General features: G+C 36.9%; 1 protein-coding gene across 3 annotated transcripts in view; it reads left to right on the forward strand.

Annotated features, from left to right (window-relative positions):
* Positions 1-16,471, forward strand: part of LARP1B (La ribonucleoprotein domain family member 1B) — a 124,583-nt gene extending 108,112 nt beyond the window's left edge. For 2 of the 3 annotated variants that reach the window (XM_018061521.1, XM_018061523.1), the window contains exons 17-19: positions 12,440-12,549; positions 13,226-13,353; positions 14,473-16,471. In XM_018061521.1, coding sequence (XP_017917010.1) covers positions 12,440-12,549; positions 13,226-13,353; positions 14,473-14,718 — 484 coding nt within the window. In that variant the 3' untranslated portion in view covers positions 14,719-16,471. The remainder of the gene's footprint in view (positions 1-12,439; positions 12,550-13,225; positions 13,354-14,472) is intronic. The other variant, XM_018061522.1, reaches the window with a different exon arrangement.

The following is a 17,047-nucleotide window of genomic DNA, read 5'->3' on the forward strand; positions in this document are numbered from 1 at the left end:
TTTGGACTGTGAAAATACCATGTGATAGCTAAGGAAAAGACTGTTGCTGCATAGCAGAATACCCCAGAAATTAAAAGCTTAAAATAACAAACATTTATTAGGTAATAGTTTCTAAGGGTCAAGGCTCCAGGAACAACTTAACCGAGTATCTCTGGCTCAGTTCCCCTGTAGGATTGCAGTCAAGGTATTGAATAGGGCTGCCGTCTCTGAAGAGGATAGAGGATCTTCTTCAAGCTCATTCACTTGGATATTGGCAAGAGGCTTAAGTACCTCACCACCTAGGCCTCCCCATAGGCATTTCACCATATGACTTCACTCAGAGTGAATGATCTAAGAAAGAGAAGAACTTCCAAGATGGACGCGTCAATGTCTTACATAACCTACACCTGAAAGTGACATCACTTCTGCCATATTACTGTGTTCACACAAACCAACCCTGGTATAATATAGGAGGGAGCTACACAGGTTTGTGTGTATCAGGAGGTGGGACTGTTTGGAACTGTCTTAGTGGCTGGTACAAAAGCCAAATGAAATTTGAGAGACATTTTTCTCTCTCTTGCCCTCACCATTACAGATTTCCCTTGGATGTGCATATATACATCGCCAAACTGATACATGCTTAGAGCCAAACCAATTGTTAAGATTCCTTGAGACAAGAAGTAAGGCCTCTCATGATACCTCCTGACTCACCTGTTCAATCTCATTTTTTCCTACTACAGTTGACCCTTCAACAATACCAATTTGTACCTGAATGGGTCTACTTATCTGCATGTTTTTTTCAATAGTAAATACTATAGTACTCCATAATCTATGTGTGATTGGATCTGTGGATTTCTCTTATAAAGCTCAAATAAGAATCCATTGTTTAATCAATTTGTGATCTTCAAGAGAAATACAAGATGCTGCAAAAACTTTTTCTGAAAAAACAATTTTTTTATACTTGCTCTGACTTGTGTAAAAATAAAGCCTGTTTAGTTTTCATCTAGAATCTTGATCAGGAATGATAGATAAATGGCATGTATACCTCATTACTGACATCTCTAATCAATCCCAGCATTATTTAATATTGTTCTCGAATTCAGATTTATAGTCTTTCTTCTCACACCTTTAATGGCTACTGCCAGTTTATCTGAGTTGGCACAAAAGGCAAAATTTGCCATTTCTTTAAAAAAGTTTTTTTCAAATTTTATATTGGGGTATAGTTGATTTATAGTGTTGTGTTTCAGGTATACACAGAGTGATTCATTTATATATATCCATTTTTTTTTTTCAGATTCTTTGCCCAGATAAGTTGAGTAGTTTCCTGTATTATCTGTTTTATATATAGTAGTGTGTATATGTTAATACCAACCTCCTAATTGATCCCTACCCCCACCTTTCCCCTTTGATAACCATAAGTTTGTTTTCAAGATCTGTGAGTCTGTTTCTGTTTTATAAATAAGTTCATTTGTATCATCTTTTTAGATGCCATATATAATGTTAAATGATATTTGTCTTCCTCTGTCTGACTTCACTTAGTATGATAATCTCTAGGTCCATCCATGTTGCTGCAAGTGGCATTATTTTATTATTTATTTACAGCTGAGTAGGTTCCACTGTATGTATGTACACATCTTCTTTATCCATTCATCTCTTGATGGACATTTAGATTGGTTCCATATCTTGGCTATGGTAAATAGTGCTACTGTGAACATTGGGGTGCATGCATCTTTTCAAATTATAGTTTTCTCCAGATATATGCTCTGGAGTGAGATTGCTCAGTCATATGGTAGTTCTATTTTTCACTTTTCTCTGTACTGTTCTTCATAGTGCCTGATCTAGATATTCTCATTCAAACTGTGGTATGCTACCCATTAATGGGTTGAAATCAATTTAGTGGTTTTAACTTACTTAAAAAAAATAGTAAATGCAGGGGACGTGGGTTCATCCCTGGTCAGGGAACTAAGATCCTACGTGTTGTGGGGCAACTAAGTCCGCATGCTGCAACTACTACAGATTCCACATGATGCAGTGAAGAACCCATGTGGCTCAACTAAGACCTGACTCAGCCAAATAAATTGTAGGTCAGTTGTTCAGTCGTGTCGGACTCTTTGCAACCCCATGGACTGCAGCACACCAGACTTCCCTGTCCTTCACTATCTCCCAGAGTTTGCTCAAACTCATGTCCATTGAGTCGGTGATGCCATTCAACCATCTCATTCTCTGTTGCCCCCTTCTCCTCCTTCTATCAATCTTTCCTAGCATCAGGATCTTTTTTAATGAGTTGACTGTTCGCATCAGGTGGCCAAAGTATTGGAGCTTCAACTTCAGCATCAGTGCTTGCCATGAATATTCAGTGTTGATTTCCTTTAAGATTTATGGGTTTGGTCTCCTTTCCGTCTAAGGGACTCTCGAGTCTTCTCCAGCACCACAATTCCAAAGCATTGATTCTTCAGTACTCAGCCTTCTTTATGGTCCAACTCTCACATCCATACATGACTACTGGAAAAACCATAGTTCTGGCTATACAGACTGTCAGCAGCAACCTGATGTCTCCGCTTTTCAATATGCTGTGTAGGTTTGTCATAGCTTTCCTTCCAAGGAGCAAGCACCTTTTCATTTCATGTCTGTAGTCACTGTCCACAGTGATTGGAGCCCAAGAAAATAAATTCTATCACTGTTTCTATCTTTTCCCCATCTATATGCCATGAAGTGATGGGACCAGATGCTATGATCTTAGTTTTATGAATGTTGAGTTTTGAGAGGGTAACAGGCAGGAAGGCCAGGGGTCTCCAAATGGAGGAAATAGACTGCAAGTGTCAGACATATTTTCGCTCTCTCTTAAGCGGCAGGAGGAAACAAACTACAAGTGTCCAGATTTTTTCACCTTTTCTATGCAAATTTAAATAGGGTGGCCATGTGCAACACAAACCTCCACGCAAGCACAGAGGCTCGGGCTATTGGCCCACACACCACTACGCATGTGTATCAACTACAAGGATGGGTGCTGGAGTTGAGGCTTTCTATTAACACCACAGCCAAAGAGGAGGGTAATACTGTGCCTCTTTGTCAAGCCAAGCCCTCCCCCAGCTTTATTAATCTTCAAGCAAGTTCCTCACCAGCCACTTTGCTGAAAATCCTGCCAACAAAGTTGCCTGCAGGTATTGACCACAAGCCCAAGGAATGCCTAGGACTCCTAGAATAGGCTTATTTTCCTGTGGAATGTGGAGAAGATGAAAGGAGAGTTAGGCCTGAATACAGAGATGAGAAGAAAGTGAGAAAGCAGTGATTGAGAAGAGAATTTCGCATTGGCTTCAACTCTTTGAATGGTTTTTCAGAGACTTCTTTTCTTAAAAAAAGTTTGTATTAATATTTATTGAGGTGTAACCAATTAACAGTTGTGAAAGTCCTGCAGTCAATCCTGCTGGCCTTTGAAGTCAGATTCACTGGGGATTCCTAGTCCTTTGTCATTGTTGGGTTCCAGTGTCCTGTTGATGGTTATTAACCAGCTAGTTGCGATTTTGGTGGTCTCACAGGAGATGAGTGCATGACTTGGTCACATAGGAGAAGGTGAGTGCCTTCTTAAATCTGTTTCTAGAGAGACTTCTTTATTCTGTATAAATAAGGAGACTGAGCAGTGATGTATGTCATAAACGATCACAATATTGTTAATTATCCTCCAATTAAAAATAAATTAAAAAAAAGGAAGACTGAGCAGGAATAAGGCTGAAGTGAAGCTTGAGGAATTGGGGTTGGGCACTGAAAAAATTTTGATTAAGCTATTATCTGAGGAAAAAAGAGAAATAATCAAAATAATTTTAGAAAGAGAGAGTCTCTGATGTTTGTGGATAAGTTTGAACCTATCTGCTTGGAAAGAGGAAGGATACGTTATGTCTGGACGTATGTTTGTTTCATCATCTTCATCAAAATGCAATTTTTGAATAAGATCTGAATGGGTTTCCCTCTAGCTTTAGCTAGTGATCTCTCCATTCACACTAAAAATTTAAGAGTGATGCTCCCATTAGAATGGCATCAAGAAAGCAAAAAATAACAGTTGCTGTTGAGGATGTGGTGAAAAAGGAACCTTTATATACTGTTGGTGAAAATGTAAATTGGTCCAGTCACTATGGAAAGCAATAAAGAGATTCCTCAAAAAATTAAAAATAGATCTGCCGTGTGACCCAGCAGTTCCACTACTGGGTATATACCCAAAGGAAATGAAAACAGTAATTTGAAGAGAGAAGTGCACTCCCATGTTTATTGCTGTGTTCCCAATAGAAAAGATGGCAAATAGATGGGGAAGCAATGGAAACAGTGACAGACTTTATTTTTGGGGGGGCTCCAAAATCACTGCAGATGGTGACTGCAGTCATGAAATTAAAAGATGTTTGCTCCTTGGGAGAAAAGTTATAACCAACCTAGACAGCATATTACAAAGCAGAGACATTACTTTGCCTGCGAAGGTTCATCTAGTCAAAGCTATGGTTTTTGCAGTAGTCACGTATGGATGTGAGAATTGAACTGTAAAGAAAGCTGAGTGCCAAAGAATTGATGCTTTTGAACTGTGGTGTTGGAAAAGACTCTTGAGAGTCCCTTGGACTGTATGGAGATCCAACCAGTCAATCTTCAAGGAAATCAGTCCTGAATATTCATTGGAAGGACTGATGCTGAAGCCAAAACTCCAAAACTTTGGCCACCTAATGCGAAGAACTGACTCATTTGAAAAGACCCTGATGCTGGAAAAGATTGAAGATGGGAGGAGAAGGGGACAACAGAGGATAAGATGGTTGGATGACATGAGTTTGGATAAACTCTGGGAGTTGGTGATGGACAGGGAAGCCTGGTGTGTTGCAGTCCATGGGGTCTCAAAGAATTGGACATGACTGAGTGACTGAACTGAACTAAACTGAACTGGAGACAACCTAAATGCCCTTCAGAGAATGAATGGATAAAAAAGATGCAGTATGTATATGCAGTGAAATATTATTCAGTCATAAGAATATTATTCAGCCAGTTTCAAACAACACAAGAGAAGACTGTACACATGGACATCACCTGATGGTCAACACCAAAATCAGATTGATTATATTATTTGCAGGCAAAGGTGGAGAAGCTCTATACAGTCAGCAAAAACAAGACCGGGAGCTGACTGTGGCTCAGATCATGAACTCCTTATTGCAAAATTCAGACTTAAATTGAAGAAAGTAGGGAAAACCACTGGACCATTCAGGTGTGACCTAAATCAAATCCCTTATGATTATACAGTGCAAGTGACAAATAGATTCAAGGGATTAGATCCAGTAGACAGAGTGCCTGAAGAACTAAAGACAGAGGTTCATGACATTTTATAGGAGGTAGTGATCAAGGCCATTCCTGAGAAAAGGAAAGACAAAATGGTTGTCTGACAAAGCCTTACAAATAGCTGAGAAAAGAGAAGGTAAAGGCAAAGGAGAAAAGGAAAGATATACCCATCTGAACACAAAGTTCCAAAAACAGGTTCCAAATAAGAAAGCCTTCCTCAGTGATCAGTGCAAAGAAATAGAGGAAAACAATAGAATGGGAAAGACTAGAGATCTCTTCAAGAAAATTAAAGATACCAAGGGAACATTTCATGGAAAGATAGGCTCAATAATGGACAGAAATGGTATGGACCTAACAGAAGCAGAAGATATTAAGAAGAGGTGGCAAAAATACACAGAAGAACTCTACAAAAAAGATCTTCATGACCCAGATAACCACGATGGTGTGATCACTCACCTAGAGCCAGACATCCTGGAATGTGAAGTCAAGTGGGCCTTAGGAAGCATCACTACGAACAAAGCTAGTGAAGGTGATGTAATTCTAGTTGAGCTATTTCAAATCCTAAAAGATGATGCTGTGAAAGTGCTGCAGTCAATATGCCAGCAAATTTGGAAAACTCAGCAGTGGCCACAGGACTGGAAAATGTCCATTTTTATTCCAATCCCAAAGAAAGGCAATGCCAAAAAATGTTCAGACTACCACACAATTACACTCATCTCACACGCTAGCAAAGTAATGCTAAAAATTCTCCAAGCCAGGCTTCAACAGTACATGACCCAAGAACTTCCAGATGGTCAAGCTGGATTTAGAAAAGGCAGAGGAACCAGAGATCAAATTGCCAACATCTGCTAGATCATCAAAAAAGCAAGATAGTTTCAGAAAAAACATCTACTTCTACTTTATTGACTACGCCAAAGCTTTTGACTGTGTGGATCACAACAAATTGTGGAACATTCTGAAAGAGATGGGAATGCCAGACCACCTCTCCTGCCTCCTGAGAAAACTGTATGTAGGTCAAGAAGCAACAGTTAGAACTGGACATGGAAGAATGGACTGGTTCCAAATGGGGAAAGGAGTATGTCAAGGCTGTATATTGTCACCCTGCTTATTTAACTTATATGCAGAGTACATAATGAGAAACACTGGGCTGGATGAAGCACTAGCTGGAATCATAATTGCTGGGAGAAATATCAATAACCTTAGATACATAGATGAAACCACCCTTATGGCTGAAAGCAAAGAACTAAAGAGCCTCTTGATGAAAGTGAAAGAGGAGAGTGAAAAAGTTGGCTTAAAACTCAACATTCAGAAAACTGAGATCATGGTATCCAATCCTATCACTTCATGGCAAATAGACGGGGAAACAATGGAAACAGTGAGAACTTTATTTGGGGGGGGCTTCAAAATCACTGCAGATAGTGACTACAGCCATGAAGTTGAAAGATGCTTGCTCCTTGGAAGAAAAGTTATGACCAACCTAGACAGCATGTTAAAAAGCAGAAACATTACTTTGCCTACAAAGGTCCATCTAGTCAAAGCTATGGTTTTTGCAGTAGTCATGTATGGATGTGAGAACTGGACTATAAAGAAAGCTGAGCACCAAAGAATTGATGCTTTTGAACTGTCGTGTTGGAGAAGACTCTTGAGAGTCCCTTGGACTGCAAGGAGATCCAACCAGTCCATCCGAAAGGAAATCAGTCCTGAATATTCATTGGAAGGACTGATGCTAAAGCTGAAACTCCAATACTTTGGCCACCTGATGCAAAGAACCGACTCATTTGAAAAGACCCTGGGAAAGATTGAAGGTGGGAGGAGAAGGAGATGACAGAGGATGAGATAGTTGAACTGCATCACTGATGCGATGGACATGAGTTTGAGTAGGCTCGATGGACATGAGTTTGAGTAGGCTCCGGGAGTTGGTGATGGACAGGGAACCCTGGCATGCTCCAGTCCATGGGGTTGCAAAGAATCAAACACAACTGAGTGACTGAATTGAACTGACCTGAACCAAATTTAAAAATAGGTTTCTTTTAAAATTCTGTGTTGCTGTGAGGACACCTGGCTCCACCAGAACTTAACGTTTCTCAAACCTTGGGCTAGCTGATGAGATGCGTTTTTCTTTTGGAAATGTTTGTCTTAAGCTATGTTAATGAACTATGTATTGACCCTAGACTCTGTCTTCAAGTTGTTTCTACCTAAGACTGGTAAACCTACTTGACAAACCAGTATGTTTTACTCATGCAAATGTTCTCTTAAGCTATGTTAATGAGACTGTATTTGCTTGGAAACCTGCCTTTCTTCAAGATTCTTGTCCATCATTTTATGGCTGGGGCAACTCACCTTGTGCCATTGTTATCTCAAAATGTATGTTGTGGGTGAGGGGCCTGGTGCCAGTCTCTGAGTTTGGAGACATTTCCTTTCTCTAATTAGCTAACTGCTAGTAGCTATATAACATCTGGCTAAAGATCAGCAGGAGGGGCACTCTTTATGCCCCCTTCTGATGTCTATGTCAGAAGCTTTCTCTATCTGTTTTATACTTTAATAAAACTTTATCACACAAAAGCTCTGAGCGATCAAGCCTCATCACTAGCCCCAGATGGAATTCCTCTCCTCAGGACACCAAGAACACTGGAGTCGTTCATGGCTTAACAACAACCTTTCAGTTTTAAACCAACCTTTTCACTCTCCTCTTTCACCCTCCTCAAGAGGCTCTTCAGTGTTTCTTTGCTTTCTGCCATTAGAGTGGTATCATCTGCATATCCGAGGTTGCTGATATTTCTTCTGGCAATCTTGATTCCAGCTTGTGATTGATCCAGCCCAGCATTTCTCATGATGTACTCTACAGAAACGGAGTGACTATATACAGCCTTCATGTGCTTCTTTCCTAGTTTTGAACCAGACCTTTGTTCCATGTCTGGTTCTAACTGTTGCTTCCTGACCTGCATGCAAGTTTCTCAGGAGGCAGGTCAGGTTGTCTGGTATTCCCATCTCTTAAGAATTTTCCACAGTTTGTTGTGATCCACAGAGTCAAAGGCTTCAGTGTAGTCAATGAAGCAAAGTAGATGTTTTTCTGGAATTCCCTTGCTTTTTCTATGATCCAGCGGATGTTGGCAATTTGATCTCTGGTTCCTCTGCCTTTTCTAAATCTAGCTTGAATATCTGGAAGTTCTCTGCTTATGTAGTGTTGAAGACTATCTTGAAGGATTTTGAGTATTACCTCACTAGCACGTGAAATGAGCACAATTGTGTGACATTTTGAACATTTTTTGGCATTGCTTTTCTTTGGGATTGGAATGAAAACTGACCTTTTCCAGGTCTATGGCCACTGCTGAGTTTTCCAAATTTGCTGGCATATTGAATGCAGCACTTTAACAGCATCATCTTTTAGGATTTTTAATAGCTCAGCTGGAATTCCATCACCTCCACTGCCTTTGTAGTAATGCTTACTAAGGTCCACTTGACTTCCATACTCCAGGATGTCTGGCTCTAGGTGAGTGACCACACCATCATGATTATTTGCAATCTGTGTATTCTTGTAACCTCTTCATAATCTCTTCTGCTTCTGTTAGGTCCTTGTCATTTCTCTCCTTTTTTGTGCCCATCTTTACATGAACTGTTCCCTTGGTCTTTCCCATTCTATTGATTTCCTTCATTTCTTTGCACTGTTCATGTAAGGCTTCTTATCTCTAGTTGCTGTTCTCTGGAACTCTGCATCCAGTTGGGTATATCTTTCCCTTTTTCCTTTGCATTTTGCTTCTCTTCTTTTCTCAGCTATTTGTAATGTCTCCTCAGACAACCATTTTGCCTTCTTGCATTTCTTTTTCTTTGGGATGTTTTTGGTCACTGCCTCCTATACAGTGTTATGAACTTACATCCAGAGTTCTTCAGGCACTCTGTCTACCATATCTAATCCCTTGAATCTATTTGTTACCTTCACTGTATGACCGTAAGGGATTTGATTTAGGTCATACCTGAATGGTCTAGTGGTTTTCCTTACTTTCCTCAATTTAAGTAAGCCTCAGTTTTCAATGAGGAGCTCCTGAGCTGAGCTATAGTCAGCTTCAGGTCTTGTTTTTACTGACTCTATAGAGCTTTTCCATCTTCAGCTGCCAAGAATATAATCAATCTGATTTCAGTATTGACCATCTGGTGATGTCCATGTGTAGTCTTGTGTTGTTGAAAGGGGGTCTTTGCTATGACCAGTGCGTTCTCTTGGCAAAACTCTTAGCCTTTGACCTGCTTCATTTTGTACTCCATGGCCAAACTTGCTTGTTACTCCAGGTATCTCTTGACTCCTACTTTTGTATTCCAGTCCCCTATGATGAAAAGGACATCTTTTATTAGTTCTAGAAAGTCTTGTAAGTCTTCATAGAGCTGTTTGACTTCAGCCTCTTCAGCATTAATGGCTGGGGCATAGATGTGAATTACTGTGATATTGAATGGTTTGCCTTGGAAATGAATAGAGATCGTTCTGTCATTTTTGAGATGCACCCAAGTACAGCCAAGTAAATAATTTTTATTTCACATAGAAAATATGAGACTTTACTGATGATAGTGAAGTTAATATGTTTTACAATTCATAGATAAATGCAAATTTTTTAATTATTTGTGAAACTTATGTATGTTTTTATGTATACAAATAGGTGTTATATTGACTGTCACAAGGTAAAGTATTTTTCTTACTGTTAGAACTAAGTTTTAAGGCTTTTGTTATAATTAGTCTCATCGTATTTTGGTACTTATGCAAACAATTTCTATTTGTTCCTCAGGACTTTCTAGTAACTTTTCTACCCAAGTATAGATTGGCAGCTCTTCTTCTTTGTTCCTGTGCTATCCTGTGTATAGATTTTTAAAACAGTGTTATAATTTTGATCTATTTCTGCAGTGTTCATGATGAGACTGCATTAGCTATTCCTTAGCAAGTATAGTTCAATGGTTAAGCACCTGAAGGCTTTCAAATCAAACCCATTAATTTACTGTGACCTTGGCAAGTTATAATCCCAGTAAGCTTTAGGTTCTTTATCTGTAAAGTGGGGGAAACTATGGTAGATACCCTCATAGGATTATTGTGAAGATTTAAAAAAGAAAACACAACATTTAAAGGGCTTAACGTATTGCCTGATATGCTCAATAAATGATTATTCTTATTAGAAAGAAGATCAATACTAAATATATCCATTAACTAACATTAGCATAAGATGATTTCGAGAGGGAAGGAGAGAAACAACATTTCATAGATATCTGCAATGTGCCAGGTCTGGTTTTTTAGTGCTTTACAAATATTATCTGACATTGAAAAGTAGGATATTATTACCCTCATTTTTAGGGATATGATTATAAACTAGAATTCAAATATAGTTATTTCTGGTTCTCAACTTTTATGTTTTCCACTCATCTAAGCTGTCTCACAGTGATGTGTCAGTGAATAAATGACAGCTGAGAGGCTGGTCATATTCCCCTACTCTTTCCTCTAGCAGTTATGCTACATATTTGAGTTGCAGTATTAATGTCATGCTTTTGATCTTTGGAATTAGTTTTCTAAAAAAATTAGACTGGGAATCCAGATATTGTAGTAGTCAGTTGTCCTTTACCATTCCTCTAAAATATCATTCACTCAGTATAACCTAAAATTTCTCAATTCTGCTTTCCATAAAGAAAGAAGCCTTGGCTTCATCCCAAGAGATTATTATTTCATTTGTTTGGAGTGGAGCCTGCATTTTTTTAAAAAGCTCCCTAGATGGTCCATATATGTAGTCAAGGTGAGGACCACTGGTATCAATATAATATGATTCCATTTAAAAGAGTTTTAAGATAGGTTTTTCATTCTTAACTGTTGTTTCGTGAGTCTTCAGTCAGACAAACTCAAGGAAAATCATCATTTATGGCTACCAAAGGAAAGGACTCAGGTTAGTGTGGTTGGTAAGCCCACATTTCTCTTGGCACCTTGCCAAGAAATTTGTTTATTCTTCCAGGCAGACTGCCACTCCATTTTAAATAAGCTGGTTACAAAAGACATGCATACACACGTCCTCTTGTGAATAATAGCTAGGCAGTGTTATGTTACCAGGAATAAAGAAATGTTGCCTCTCCTACACTGAGGTGTCCAGAATGATTTAGAGATTCTAAGTGAGGAAGTTTTTAAAATTGTAACATGTTTTAGTTGAATGAGCTAGATGGCGCCTTTGCTGTTGTCCATCGACTTATCCATGTCCACTCTCATGGATTCTGCTCATCCCCGTTAGTTGCAGGTTGAGCCCATGTAGTTTCTTGATCCATTGTCCAAAGCTTGTCTCAGGTTCTCTAGGTGGTTGTAAGAAGAAAGAAATTTACTTTCTGATTTATGCAGTGATACTGTTCTTCTGGAAAATTATCTTTTATTTAATGTGCTTTATAAACAGGAAGGTACTCTTAGAAGACAGTTTTAATTAGGTTTGTCCCTTTATAGTTGGGGCTTTCCTGGTGGCTCAGACAGTAAAGCGTCTGCCTGCAATGTGGGAGACCTGGGTTCCATCTGTGGGTTAGGAAGATCCGCAGGAGAAGGAAATGGCAGCCCACTCCAGTACTGTTCCCCAGAAAATTCTGTAGACGGTGGAACCTGGTGGGCTACATGGGATTGCAAAGAGTTGGACACAACTGAGCAACTTCACTTCACTTTATAGTTGATTGAGTCAACCACACCTAGGGTCTATGACCCAAGAGTATGGTCTTTATTTTCCTAGAGTAGGAAATACTTTTCCTAGAGTAGGAAATTAAATGCTCCTTTAAGAGCATTTAATACCATGTACTAAAACACCATTGCAAGCCTTCGTTTGGAAAAAAATCTAAAACTGCCAATTTGTCACTAAATCTTTTGAAATACCAAGGAGTTCTTCAGAAATAACAGAAAGAGATCCTCTGTCTGTTCAAAGAAGCCATGCTCTAGTTGTTCATGGGCTGCCTCTTATTTTGCACATCTCCAGTATACCTCCATGAGATACTGTGTCCAAGTCAACAAAAATAGGAAAACCAGCCGTGGATTAAAAAACTACATACAATTAAACATGCTTTTTTGGGATTATTTGTGCCGTGTTTGCTTATGTCAGTGCTATTAAGTATTATTATTTGCATTGTCACAGTGAAAATTTTATTATAAACCATTCCCCCCCCCACCCCGCTGCAGGTATGGATTAGAATGTCTGTTCAGGTTTTATAGTTATGGACTGGAAAAAAAATTCAGACAAGAAATTTTTAAGGATTTCCAAGAAGAAACCAAGAAAGACTACGAATCTGGTAAAAACAAAACAATAACCTTATTCAATTTGAAAATTGTAAATATGAGTCTGTCAATAAATAGGGAGATTGTATCCTATTTTTGGGGGGTGGTACCACTATTATGATTTGTTATAAAGGATGGAGCACCATATAGTAAGAAGGTTTTTCATGTGAGATGTTGGAAAATAATCACTCCCAAGAGTTTCTTTATGGATTTGCATTTTGTCATTATTCCTTTGACTTACATGACTACTCACTGATGTTCCATTATGTGAAAATTCTATGTACTATGAGCAAGTGTGCTTGGAATACAGGCTTTGGGCTAGATCCCTAAGTCTGAATTCCATTTCTACCCCTTAGTAGCTCTGTGGCCATGCTTAAGTTGCTTAATTTAACCTTGTTTAACTTGCTTAATTCAGTTGACTCATCAGTAATATTTACACAAGAGCACCTATATTACAGGGTGGTATATAGTTCAAATTAGTTTAATATACAATAAACCACTTAAATAATACCTGTTATATAGCAAATGCTTAATAAATGTTAGCTGCTATTATTCATTACAGTGTTAGCCTCAAGATCTAGATAAAGTGTATATTAGAAGACATGGCTTAATTGCTGGTAGGATCATAGTCAATATGAATCATTTTTTAAAGATTCTATATATTTTATTGTATATATTCTTTGTTACTAGGTCAGCTGTATGGATTAGAAAAGTTTTGGGCTTATCTAAAATATTCTCAATCTAAAACACAATCTGTTGACCCCAAACTTCAGGAATACCTCTGTAGCTTTAAGAAGCTGGAAGACTTCCGTGTTGATGTAAGTTTTAAGTTCTTTCACTGTATTATTTTTATTACTCTTATATTTGAGCTATTTGGGCTTATCAGTGACTTTCTTAACTTTAATTTTATAATTTTTATTTTTTAACTTTCATTTAAAAAATTCAACTTTCTAATTTTGAAATCAAATTTTAAAATAGGTGCAAAAATGGGACTTCCCTGGTAGTCCAGTAATTAAGACTCTACACTTCCAATGTGGGTAGCACAGGTTTGATTCCGGGTCAGGGAACTAAGATCCCACATACCGTGAGGCCAAAAAGTGAAGAAAAAAACAAAAGAGGTACAAAAATTGTATAGAGAATTCTCATATACTCAGTTTACCCAGAGTCCCTAAATGTTAATATGTTACATAACCACAGTGGAGTTGTCAGTCACTTTAATCAATTTGATTTCAAGAGGAAAAGGAAACATTTTTTAGAGAATGGAATGAGCATAAGATAAAGGAAAAGGGGAAAGAAGAGAAAAGAGAAAAAAGGAAAGAAGAATCAAAAGGAGCAGAAAAGAGAGAGGTGAAAGGTAAACTAGGTACTATAATTTGTCTTGCAGTTTTGTGTAAATAGATTTGATAACCCAGGGGTGCAGTTAATAGAAGTACTAACATCTCTGGAATTAAAGAGCTGTGTTTCCAGAATGGTCCGGCCAGTTCTGTCACAAAGATGTCCTTGCTTTATAATATTATAATGACTTTGGCCCTATCTGAAGAGCGTTCAAGAATTCAGACCTCTGCTTTTAAATACAGTAGAAGTTTGGAGAAGGAAAAGATTAGAGTTATAAATGCTTTGCACTTGATGAAAGTAGCATAAAGAACAAAAATAGCCTCTCTGAAACATTTTCCCAGAGTTATGGAACCCAGTGTATGTTTATGCTCTACGATATAGTTCAAGCCCTAAAGGTAGGAGAAGCTTAATAAACATGTGTTGAATGAAAGAATTAACTGACAGGAAGGAAATTTAAGTTTAATACCTTAAATTTCTGTTATATTTTCCTTATACTAATAAAATCTACTAAAGTTTCCCTCTGTTAGAAAATTCTGACCTTAGATTTTGAAGGGAGAAGAAAATAGTAAAATCATCACTATGTTGTCTTTCATAATTTGCAGCCCCCTATTGGTGAGGAGTTTGGAAGAAAAAGACATTCATCTACTTCTGGTGAGGAGAGTAATCGTCATAGACTTCCATCTAATTCCTCTACAAAGCCACCAAGTGTTGCTAAGCCTACACCTGCTAATCAGCTTCAGGTTCCAATAAATTCTCCCAGAAGGAACACTTCACAGGAGTCCAGTGACAATTCACACCAGAACAATGCTGCCTCAGTCCCAACAAATGGTGAACTGCCTGAGAAATAGACTCTTAACAAAAGTTGTTTACCCTTGAAATCAACATTTACATCAGTATTTATTTGGGAAGATCTTCTGATGTTTAATTGTGATAATCAGAAAAAAGAAAAAGGAAGAAAAATGGTAGCATTTTTTTCTAGCAGGATAAATTCTAAAAATGTTGCCTTGATTTCACCAAGGATAGTTTTGGTAACCTTTTATAGAGATCCTCTAGTAATATATTTTAGTCTCAGTATTTCTTTTTCAAAGCCATTGTTTACAAGAACAGCCTTCCTTAAATATATATAAAAACATCACAAGGAATGCCTAACATTACAGCTCATACTTCTTAAAGAAGATATAGTATGTTGTATTCATCTCTTCTGTAGAGCTCTCTTAAAGAATCCAATTACCCCATTATCAATTATATTTGAACTTATCGAAAACAAAGGAAGATTACATATATTTTTTTAATTCAGAAAAAGAATGTGAAATACCACATTTGCTTTTCTTTTAGATGTATGGTTTAAAAAAAATTTTTTTTTTTTTTACAAAAGTAGAGATATATTGCAGTTATATTGAAGCATATGCACCTTGGATGTTGGGTTTTGCATCCGCTCCCCCACCAAGTCATACTTCATGACTTCCATAGTTATTGTTGTGTTAATGTGGAGTGTTCTGAATTGACATCAGTCAATTACATATTAGGATTGATTTACTTTTTGTGACTATATAAACCTGCACAAGTAATTGAAATTGGAGTTGGGATTGGTTGGAATACTGTCCTAAGTTAATTAAATCTTGCACTGTTTTGAATGCATTTGCTCTTTGTACATCTGCAGGTCTGTGTGTCACAAGTAGTCAGAATATCCTCAGTTTAAAAGGAATACCTAGTTTTTCCTTTTTTGTGTCTTTTAGTTTTGTTTTATGCTTATAAGTGTTTTCAAAAAAAAATTTACTTCTAATTTTTATTACTGTTGCAACTGATGTAAATGATAGTTTTAGTTTTTGTGGGAATTAAAATAAAGCACTTATTCTAAATTATTTGAATTGAATTTTAATTATTTTTGTTTAGAATATAGTTGAAAAGCTGTAATTTTCAAATTCTAGTAGAAGACCGTTGTATTTTGTGAATGAAGTTTCAGTGTTAAACTTATATCTATTTTTATTTAACATATATTTTCCTGTATTGGGAAGAAGCAACTAATTTAATACACTAAATTAATTTATTATTTTCACTTTGATGTCTTGCTGTTATAGAATGACAGTATTGAAATACATATTTTCTTTGGATAAATGGACTAGGCTTTAATAAATAAGAGATTTTCATTACTTTATTTCCCATGAATAAGTAATAATCTGCAGTAGTATAATATTTAGTATTTGGGAAGTCATTTTGATATATTACTTCTAAGAAACTGTCAAATTTGAATATTCAGAAAATCTACTTAGATCTTGTGAAGAGAATCAAAAGTAAAACAAATAGATTTAGATAATACATTTAAAAATGTTTTCTTACATGCATCCAGAATACATATACATTCTGGCTTTTCAGTGAGGACTTTCCAAACCATGCTTATTAGCTTTAAGGGCTCTCTTGAATTGATCTAAAAATCTTTCTCAATACCCTTTTTGTGTTGAACACTTACATCTGAAACCTGTATTTAACGTTAAGATTACTTCCACTCACCTAAATATGCAAATGTATATTTGAAATTTGTATATGAAAATGTATATTTTATGTGAAAATACAATAATCAAGAGTTTTGTGATGTGTAATAAATTAGTAGTTTTATCATTATTTTGATTATAAAAATAATACATGTACATTGGGAAATTTAGAAAAGCACAAAGACGAAAATAAAGTACTTTTTTAAAAAAGGAAAAAACAAAATCAGTATCATGCTATACATACAGCATTATCACCTGCTTTTACTTGTAGAGGTGAGCATTTTCTGGTCATTAATATTTCTACACCATGACTTTTACAAGTTGTATAGTATTGTAGCATGCGGATGTGTCATAGTTTATTTAGCTAAATCATGTATGGTTGAAATTTTGTCTGTGGCCAGGTTTGGGCTGTTACAAACAACAGTTTAATTGATAATATCACAGATAAATCTGTGTGTAAACTTGGAGTTACTGCCTAACATAAACTCCTAGAAGTTGAAATTCTAAGTAAAAATATATTCCCAGTTAACGTACTCTAGAATGGTTGTAAAGTTTACCCTTTTACCAATAGCATCTGCTTTTTACTGGTTATTATAAATCTTTGATAGATTGAGAAGCAAAACATATTATTTTAATGTCATTATTAAGGTCATCATTTTAATCAAGTTACTAATGAATGATAATATTA

The sequence above is a fragment of the Capra hircus genome, chromosome 17 (genome assembly GCF_001704415.2).
Source record: "Capra hircus breed San Clemente chromosome 17, ASM170441v1, whole genome shotgun sequence".
In the NCBI taxonomy this organism is placed as follows: Eukaryota; Metazoa; Chordata; class Mammalia; order Artiodactyla; family Bovidae; genus Capra; species Capra hircus.